Raw genomic sequence first — 9,620 nt, forward strand, 5'->3', positions numbered from 1 at the left:
ATCGGCTCATGTTAGAACATGCCTGTACTGTGCTGCAAAGTAAATGTCACGGGGCTCATTTCCAGAGGGACTGGGCTAAGCCAGTGTCTTCCTCTTCTTTGCCTATGACAGCCTTCTTTTACAACTGTGACACCTAAGTCCAATTCTAACAAACTTAATTCCCTAGGACCTTGACTCATCAAAGCATTAGAAGAGCTTAAACGTGTGTGCTTTGAAGTCAGCCTGTGTGATCTGAGAGCAGGCAGATCCCTCCCAGAGCACCTCCACTCTCCTGGATGTGGTGGCTGCTCTACTAGACAACAGCACAGTCTCAGGTCTGCAAAGCAGATCGGTGTGCAAAAAGAGTCACAGTCATCACCGGTAGTGTGCTGCATCTGAGTTTTGTGTCTCGTCCTTATACCTCCCTGCATCTGCTTTAAGAAGAAAAACAAAGATTAGGGGAAAAAACCTACTTGCAAAATGGCATTCTAACTATTATATTTTTGTCTTCGCCACCAGAGGAAGAATACCCACAGCTGAAAGGTAATCTCTTGTTTTAGTGTAACAACAGGTGGTGATGAGAAGCCCTCCTCAGGTAGGATGCGATCAGCCTGTCTCTCTCTGAGTTCAGTAAGGGAGCAGAAAACATAACTTCCCTGAAGCCGCCCCTTCCCTGATGAGTGCAGAGGTGGCTTTGGGGCTGTTCTTAGCAGAACTTCCAGAAAACTAGAGGCTGATGGACTTTATATTGCAAATTCTGTGTTTCCCACGTCTCCCATGTGCAGGCTTGGCTTAGTAAAGATATGCACGCCAAAATAAGTCCTCTCTCAGACCTGTGTGCACTGCATATTCAGCATTTGTTTAGTGAACATAATTCCCCTGACATCAGGAGAAATTTTAGCACAGAACGAGCCTGGAGCTCCATGAGCATTGTAAGAGAAACACAGTAGGTAACCAAGGCAAGAAATCCAATCCTCACATCTCTTATCCATGTGGTGAAAGAATTTATGGTAAACTGGGTTAAAAAATACCTTGTAAAATATTAACCAGTGGTGGTGCAGTTGCTCCTTCTAATAGCTTTTGAACGTCTGCCAAATTTAACCCTGACAGAGAGATTTTGTCTTAGTGAAGAATTTTGCGTGAAGAGGCAGCATGCAGAAGAGATTGTTGGCCCTCTCACTGGCACTGAAGGGCCCCAGCTTTAGCCCAGATGCTGCTAAAAGCTAGGCCATCTCTTGTTTATGTAGTCTGTGAATACTCAATATGTGTGAAAGATTCATCCAGAGCTCAGACAGAAGAAACTGCTCTTTAGCCAATGGTTCTCCCCATGTGAATTCTCTGATGTCTAATCCAACATGAACTCACCCTGCAGCCTTGGTTTCACTGAAGTGAGAATCACAGGGCACTCTCCCAAGGAAACCAGGCTGCGCAGTTCTGGGGCCTCTGAAATTACTTGTCTTATTCTGCCATAGCCAGCAGTGTGGCAGACTCTTCTGATACTGTGTGCTTAAGCACGTTGTCTCACTATGCAAAACATTAGCATATAATGATGGGAGTTTTACCTGAAAATTCATCTCAGGACTTGGTTCTGTAATTCTTTTTAGAGCATTTAAATTGCATTGGAGTCTTTCTCCCTAATATTTCAATATGTCAACTTCAGAAACCCTGTAAACATTCAGAGTGGTTTCTAGCAGGTCAGCTTCTAGCAGTAGTCCTAGTCAATGGGCAGTAGCAAGCAGTGCAGTGGTTTTCAAGTGGGGTTAGAGGTGTGTCTACATGTCAGTGTTTGGCTTTAGATTTGAATGTTTATAGTGACATTGCATCCAGATTTTGGGTTGTCCCATTAGATCTATGGGATCCGACATGAAACCCGGAGCTAGACTCCAAGTGTTCAGGAACTGAAACCTAGAAATTTGATGCTGTCTGGATCTAAGATGTGTTATCAGTCACAGAAGTTGCCTGGTAATTGTCCTTTTGTGGCTGTTGCTTTTAAAGTACAGGTATTTCAAGGTCTAGTGGTCATGCTGCGTCATGCATGCAAACGGCCTAGAAGCAAAGTCTTCATCATAGTCTCATGATTATAATACAGCAATTGCCTCAAATGTGTTTTCTAATCCCAGGAGAGGACCAACCTAAGTAATCTTTCTGCAGGACCTAACCAAATGCCATCGCCTGCTCCTCTGCTCTAAATAAGCTGTGAACTACTAGGCTGTGAGGTAACGTGTTGCTTGCTTTGATTTTTAGCTCTCCCTGGCCTGCAGCTCAATATCAAAAGCACCAGACAGGCCTATTCTAAAAGGGCCATGCTTTCCACATATCTCCCAGGGTTTAATTTCTGTTCACACAGAAACCCAGCAGTAAAACTTCTCAAATAAACAGAAGCATAAGCAGTCCCAAGACGTACCTCTCATGCCTCCACCCAACTTGCTCAGTTAAGTTTCCATGCTGCAATTTTAAACAACTTATAAATTGCATTGATTTTCACAGACTTTGGACTGGAACCACTACAGAAATAAGAAAAAAAATATCCATACACAGATTAATGTATTTTGAAAAAAAAATATTTTTTTCTTAGATTGTACATTCAAAACTTGAGCTGCACACAGCACAGTATAGGAACAGTGGTTTGCCAATCCAATTACCTCTACATAGGTGTGTTTTGATTAGTTTGGCCGTAGCCCCAACGTGTCAAACTCAGTCAGCAGCAGGAGATGGACCCCACGTGTAATTACAGTCAGTGGCCAAGACATGCCTCCTGGGCTGTAAAACATTCTCAGTCTACACTGGAAATGCCCTGTCAGAAGGAGGTTTGGACAAAGCCTTCAGGTAGGTTGCAGTAGACCTTTAGGAGAAAACTGCTGTTCCAGTTAGAGACTGTGTCTGCTGATTTGCCCACCACATTTTGCCTTCTTTCAACTGTTTCCCAGCTCTCCCTGTTGCCCTCTGCTAAATGGATCAGTGAACCTCAACCACAGCGCAATGCCATGGGGGGCAAGAGCCCTCGCATCCATGCCGGCAGGCCTTCTCTGCAGCCCCAAAGGTTGCAAACAAGACGAAAAGTTGGCTATGCTTGAGTCACTGCAGGTTTTATCCCAACTCCAATGCTGCCAGGGACCATGGGAAGTTTTGTGCAGGCTGGATTTGGGCCACTGGGCATCACTTTTCTAGGTCTTTGCAGCTACAAGGGAACACATGGACCACTGCAGAATGAGCAACACATGCAGAAGACTGTTTTTTATCAGGGACCTTGTCCATTGTTATAGCAGGATTGGTTTTACTGTTCAAACCGATTGCCATTTTGAGGACGAGGGTGAGGGGACAGGCTCCTACCTGGAAACAGTAATGTAGCTGTCTTTCCCACAGCTACTGATATTTTTAGATTTTGGTGTTAATTAGCACTTTTCACCAATGGATGTTTTACTTTAATAACCACTCAAATAAATAAACAAACAAATAAATAAAATAGTACTTTGTGCTTTGTTAGCATAATTTGTCCGAAGTCTTTGAAGCATTTTGCCAAGCCAAGTGTTACTATTTCCTGTGAGTCTCCGCAATCCCCAGAGCCTGACTCTGCTTCCGTTTATATCAATAGGAGCAAGCCCAGCCCCTGAGGACTTGCCTGGCGTTCGCAGTGAGCCAATGACTGATGGAGGAAACATCGCTCAGGTGTCCTAATTCCTACTTTTGTGCTGCTTGCCCTCAACAGCACCAACTGTACCGTGATTCAAAGAAGAGCAAGTTCCATTGAAATCAAAGAAAATCCCTACTTGCTTCGTTTTTAGCACTGTTTGTATAATGTCTCCAGCCTTGCAGGGCACCAGGGTGTGCTTGGTTTACTGTTGTTGCTGTTGATTTAAAACCTTCCTTAAAGCCTTCTAAATTCTGGTAAGCAATCTATGTTTGCAGGACTGCATGTCTGTGCCATATGTCAACCTTCTTCTGGTTTTCTCTTCTACTGTGTTTTATGTCAGAGACGTCCACAAGGAAACAAGATCTAGGCTGTTCTTGGTGCTTCTCCCCCATGCTCCAGGTCCGATGCCATCACCACAGCAACCCAGCATGGCATCATGGATGGTGGAACAGAGAGCTGGTGCTGCCCGGAGCCAGAAAAAAAACCAGCAGAAAGTTTGGATGTGTGCTCATAACTGCAACCCAGCAGAGGGTAAATGTGGAAACCTGGAGCAAAACACTGTCTTACTTGAATGCTGTGCACAGGGCATAGGTAGGCTTTTCACATTTTTGAGTACATTAACGGACTCAGTTCCCTTTAAACAGTACTGATCCTCATCTAAGAGGACCTGTAATGTACCTTATTTTGTGTATCTACTCCTTCTTGTGCCCTATACAAGAATACAACTGTTAGCACCGGTGGACAGATAAATGCTGCCCTGCTCAGTAGACAATGACAAGAGCTGGGTGAACATCTCACTGTATGTGGCTCATAGGACCATTAAGTTGGAAGGGAGCTCTGGCGGACACCTGCTCAAGGCAGGCCAAGTTGGATAAGGTTGCTGAGGGTCTCCTTGAGTTTTGAGAATTCCTGAGGGTGGTAATTTCTCTACGCAGTCTGTTTGCAGGTTTCCAATTACAAATGATCCACATTTGCCATGAAGGCCAGCCACAGGTTCATTCATTTTTGTATCTTAACGAAAAAGTGGGTCATGTGGGCACCCGTCAGTTTGTGGATTGCCCACAAACTTCTGTCCTTCTCCCCTTCCTCCAAAAGAAAAGAAGAAATTGTACAGACATTTGTAAGAGAAACTTTGAAAGGAGAGGAAAGGTGATGATACCCAGAAGGGGCAACAGGTGCAAACAGCAAAAGTGAAATTCTGTTTGTGAGCACTTCTAACAGCTTCTGCCCAGCTCTGATCATAACATCTACTTACATGGTGTTATGAAGTCTTGATCTGTGCTTTGTCTTGCTCGGTACCAGCAGTGGGCGAGGGGCACCCAGGGGCGTATGGCATCCTGTACTCCAGCCCTCCTTACCCTCAGCGTGGAAGTGCAGCAGCTTTGAAAATGCAGTCCCATAACTTAAACCAAGCTGCCTGTCACTCAAGCCAGAATCAGCTGGGGTGGTTTTGGTTCTCAGTCAGTAGACTCTAGTAGTAAGTAGTCTCTGTTGTCTGCATTTCCAACCGAAAGGAGAGCAGCTGTAGACATTTCCGGTGTAGACAATCAATCGCTAACTCTCAGGCTTCAAGCAGACGACTTCTGCAGCCCTCTGAGAAAATGTGTGCTTGTGGGGTGGAGGACACAAAAACTCACTTCCCCTCTACAAAGATGAATGAGGTCAGTCCTTAAAACATGCCCAGAACAAAAACATATTTTAAAAAGTATGTGAAATAGCTGCCACATTTTTGTGCGGTACCCTGCTCCCCCAAAATAAGAAATTAGGGTGGTTGTTGCTTTTTAAATGTTAAATGTTAATGTGGAGAAGCTTTCTGATGCATTGTGATGGACAAGCGGTGATGTTCCCCCACTCATCCATGACAAGATCTTTCATTTCTTATTCAAGTGGGCATGCAGTTCTGCCTCCAAGGCCATCTTGTCAAAGGTGCGCATGTTTGTCTCCTCCCGTACCTTTTCCCGGACATGGAAGGACGCCCGAGCAACAGACCTGGCATTTTCTAAGACAGTCTTCTTCTCCTTGAAGATCTGCTCGCTCCTTTCCAGCTTTTTCTCTATAGAGAGGAGGATCTCCCTGCGCCGTAAGTCCTCATACTGTTCCACCTTTTGCTTGTTCATCTTCTGCACTTTCTCCTTCTCCAGACGGCTCAAGACTACCTTGCGGGCTTTTTCTTGGACAACCTCTTCAGCCACCTGGGCAGCATGCTGGAGTTTTCTCTCTGTCTCTCTAGCCAGGGCCTCCAAGTGCTCCTTCTGCTCTCTTTCTTTCTTCTCTGCTGCCAGTTTGGCTCTCTGGATCTGCATGTCCTCCCGCCTGGCCTTCTCCCTCAGCTCCTGGTTCCTCTTCTCCACTAGCTGCTCATAGTTCTCCTGAGCCTTGGTCAAACTCATCTCCAGAGAGGCCTTCAGCATCTCCTTCTCTTCTGCCTCTTGCTTGGCCAGTTCCTTGAGCAAGGCCTCATGTTTCAGCTTCTCAGCTTGGTTGAGCAGTTTCTTCTCCTTCTGCAGCTGCACCTCCTTCTTCAGCCTCTTCTGCGCGGCCATGGACAGCTTCTCTTGCAGGAGCTGCTCCTCTCGCTCCCGGTGCTCCTTCTTGCCCTCCTCCTTTGCCTTCAGATTGTGCTCTTGATGGAGCTTCTTCTGCTTGTCCTCCTGGACAGCCCTCTCCAGCCTCTCCCTCCGCAGCCGCTCCTGCTTCTCCGCTTGCTCCCGCCACCTCTCCTCGCACACCAGGCGCTGCCTCTGCTTCAGCAAGGTGGCCTCCTCCTGCTCCTGGCTCAGTCTTCCCCGCCGCTTTTCCACCTGGCTCTCCCACATCCGCTGGCCCTGCAGGAGGGCCCTCTGCTTCTCCTTCTCCTCCCGCTCCTTCTGCTGCTCCGCCAGGCGCCGCTGGCTGTCCCACTGCAGGTGGGCTGCCTGCCGCTGCTCCCGCAGGAGGCTGGCCTCCTGGTGCTTGGCGATCATCAGTGCCGCAATCTTCTTGTCCCTCTCAGGCACCTCCGACAGGCCCTTCCTCCTCTTCACCTCCCTGACGATCCTCTCCACCCTCTGGGCTGTCTGCGGCGAGTGGCTGAGGTCACCCAGGCTGAAGCTGCGCCCCAGCAGGGAGCCATTGGCAGTGGCTCCCTCCCGGCCCCGGACGCCCCCCTTGCCCCGGCGCTCCCGCAGGCTCTCCCCGCTGTAGGAGGAGGACGCCCCTGATTCAGAGGAGGTCTTGCCCCAGCTGCCCTCACGGCGCTTCTGCAGCGAGTCCAGGGAGTGGCTCTTGGCCTTGGCACCCCCTGACGCCCCAGCCTTGACCCCGCCATGGGCCCCGCTGGCAGTGGTGGCCGCGGCAGCCCGGGGGACGACACGGGCAGCAGGCGAGGGTGGCAGGCTGCCGAGGGGGGTGAGGATCCGTCTCTTCTCCTCCCGGATAATCCTCTCACGCTCCTCCCGGCACTGCTGCAGCTTGCGGCGACGCTCCCGCTCATAGGCCTCGTAGAGGCCGGCAGCCACCCGCATGGAGCGCCCGGGGGCCTCCCGCAGCAGCTCCCCCAGCGCCCGCGGCAGCAGCTCCACCGGCCGCACAGCACAGCGGGCGCAGGCCTCCAGCGACCGTGGGCTGGTCAGCACGTACCGGCTGCCCTCCGCCGCCGCACAGTCGAAGTTGTACAGGTCCAGGTGCAGCAGCGGCGACTGCTCCCCGGGATGGGCCGGATCTGCCCCCGCTGCCGCCGCCGCTGCCCCCCCGGGTGCCGCCGGGCAGGGCTGCGGGGGGGGCTCAGCCGGTGGCTCCACCATGGCTCGGCCTGCAAGGGAGAGAGCAGAGGCGGGTGAGCGGGATGGCGGGCGAGAGGGACGCACGGACCTCTTTTGTCTCCCTGGAAAGGCGCAAGGGCAGGGTGCGCAGGGTGAGGGGCCGGAGGGGGTCCCCGGTGGAGTCTGCACCGGGCGGGGGGGGAGGGCTGTGCCTGTGGGAGCGCACCTGGGGTGTGTTTGCAGAGGGAGGGAGGCAGGTTGCGCGGGGTGTTTTGCTGGGGGGGGGGGGGGGGCCCAGTATTTGGTGGAGGAATGTGTTTGGGTGGTTGGTGGGGGTGTTGAAAGTGTGTGCTCGAGAGAGAGGGGAGTCTTTAGGCTGCGTGGGTTGGGCATGGGGGCGTTTCGGGTGATGGGGGTGTTTGGAGTGACGTGGGGTGCGTTTAGCGTCCTTGTGGCGTGTTTGGGCAATGGGCGGAGGCTGTTTTGGCAATGAATGGGGGTGCTGGGGGTGCACGGTGTGTGTCTGGAGGGGGAGAGTTTGGGGTGGTCGGGGTACGAACGAGGATGCTCGCGGTGCACCGGGCTTGGCAGGGCGGCGGGCGGCGGTGTCTGGGCTGTGAATGGGGATGGGGGTGCACGGGGGTGTCAGGCAGGGCTGGGTGCGGGCCCGGAACCCCCCCCCTTCCCCCCGGGCCGGTGTCCCCGGCGCAGGACGGAGCCCCCCGCCCGCCCTGCGCCCCGCGGCACTCACCGGGCCGGCGGCCCCGCGCTTTGTCTCTGTGTCGGCAGCCTCTGGGATCAGGCAGGCGGCGGCGGCGTCTCCTCCATGGCACCCCGGGCCCGGCGCGGCGCCCCCACCGCCGGGGCGACGGCGGGCAGGGGCGGGCGCGGGGGGAACCCGCCCCGCAGCCCCGCGGCGGGGCCGGACCGGGCCGGGGCCAGCGCTGCTACCAGCCGGGGGCCCCGCCCCCTGTCCCCCGCCCCGCTGTGGGGGGCCGGGCCGGGGGTGGGTCGGGCGGTGGGCAAACGCCCGGCCTGCCGGGTGTGTCCATCCCTGTGAGCGCACCCCTCCATCCCTGTGAGCGCATCCTTCCATCCCGGTGTCCTTCCTGCACTCATGCCTCCGGGCGTGCATCCCTCCGTGCACTTGCTCCTCTATGCTCGCATCCTTCCCTGCAGACCTTCCCCATATGAGCGGCACTTCCAGGGTCCTGCTCCGTTTTGCACTGTGCCCACACACAAACAAGGCCGTCCGTATTTACGGGTAATATAAGCAAGCATAAAAGCGGGGTAAGAAGGAGGAGGGGATGCTAACCCAGTTTTACAGATGGCAAACTGAGATGCAGCGTGATGAAAGTGCCTGCCTTGGGCCACCAAGGGAATTCGTGCCAGAGATGGAAAGGAAAGGCACAGCTCTCAAATTTCAGTGCAAAGCTGTTTCCAGCCATGAAACTCTATTCTCTTTAGTGCTAATGCAAGCTATTGTTTGCTGCAGGGGTGTGTCAGGACTGACAAGGGGGGAAACTACAGCGATGCTATTGGCAATACAGAACACCTTTGCAGGTGCCCATTTTGAACATGCTGGTTGCAGTTACTTTGACGGAACCCCGTTTCTACAGGGATGCTGGGCTCACCAGCCCCAGTGTGGTTGAGGAATGCCCTGCTCTAGAAATACTGTTTAGCAGAAAGGGGGTTGTTGCTGGTTGTAGAACTGCAGAGCATCTGTGCCACACAGTGGAGCAACTCTGACTTTTGTCAGGTAGAGGACAGTAGTAGCAAATGCACCATTAGCCACTGTGTTACGACTTCAGTGGTTTTCAGCAATTTCTTGTTTAACCTCTACAGGCGCAGTTTAATCTGGTTTGCTTTAATAAGGAGGGACTTGGCACTCACCAAAGGACTTCCAGGATGGCCCAGGGCAAGGATACAGAGCAACAGAGGGACTCAAGAAAGGCCTAGGGAGTCCTTGGGAAAAAGCTGAAGAGCTGCAGGTTGATTGTGGGTTTATATCGTACAGGCAAAGACTTTGAATTGTGCTCATCCCTGTGCTGATGAATGCACACAGTAATGATGCATCCACAGCGAGTGGGCAAGCTCCACCAATAAACTGTATTGATTAATCTGATCTCATTCATTCATCATCATCATAGTCTGCAGGGGATGGTTATAAAGCTTGGTAATTAGTTATGTGGAAAATCCTCAGGCCAGGGAACAACCCTCTGCTGTCTGAAGAGTCCAGCTCACTGGCTGATGGGGCTAACCATTAATAT

The 9,620-nt window shown here is 52.1% G+C and overlaps 1 protein-coding gene and 1 long non-coding RNA gene across 2 annotated transcripts in view; one reads left to right on the top strand and one right to left on the bottom strand.

The window, feature by feature from the left end:
- Positions 1 to 3,870, top strand: part of LOC135315269 (uncharacterized) — a 26,421-nt gene extending 22,551 nt beyond the window's left edge. Inside the window, exons 3-5 of the long non-coding RNA XR_010374703.1 lie at positions 499 to 574; positions 2,100 to 2,195; positions 3,572 to 3,870. This is a non-coding gene — a long non-coding RNA (uncharacterized LOC135315269). The remainder of the gene's footprint in view (positions 1 to 498; positions 575 to 2,099; positions 2,196 to 3,571) is intronic.
- CCDC177 (coiled-coil domain containing 177) lies at positions 2,533 to 8,323 on the bottom strand. Its single transcript, XM_064462328.1, has 2 exons — positions 8,102 to 8,323; positions 2,533 to 7,400 (listed from the first exon to the last, which is right to left on the bottom strand). The coding sequence occupies exon 2, from the start codon at positions 7,390 to 7,392 to the stop codon at positions 5,482 to 5,484; it is 1,911 nt and encodes a 636-aa protein (XP_064318398.1). The 5' UTR covers positions 7,393 to 7,400; positions 8,102 to 8,323; the 3' UTR covers positions 2,533 to 5,481.
- Positions 8,324 to 9,620: the final 1,297 nt, after the last annotated feature.

This window comes from Phalacrocorax carbo, chromosome 10, assembly GCF_963921805.1.
Source record: "Phalacrocorax carbo chromosome 10, bPhaCar2.1, whole genome shotgun sequence".
In the NCBI taxonomy this organism is placed as follows: Eukaryota; Metazoa; Chordata; class Aves; order Suliformes; family Phalacrocoracidae; genus Phalacrocorax; species Phalacrocorax carbo.

What these genes read in the sequence shown, in the direction of transcription:
- CCDC177 (XM_064462328.1), bottom strand. Translation starts at nt 7,392, where the DNA reads ATGGTGGAGCCACCGGCTGAGCCCCCCCCGCAGCCCTGCCCGGCGGCA.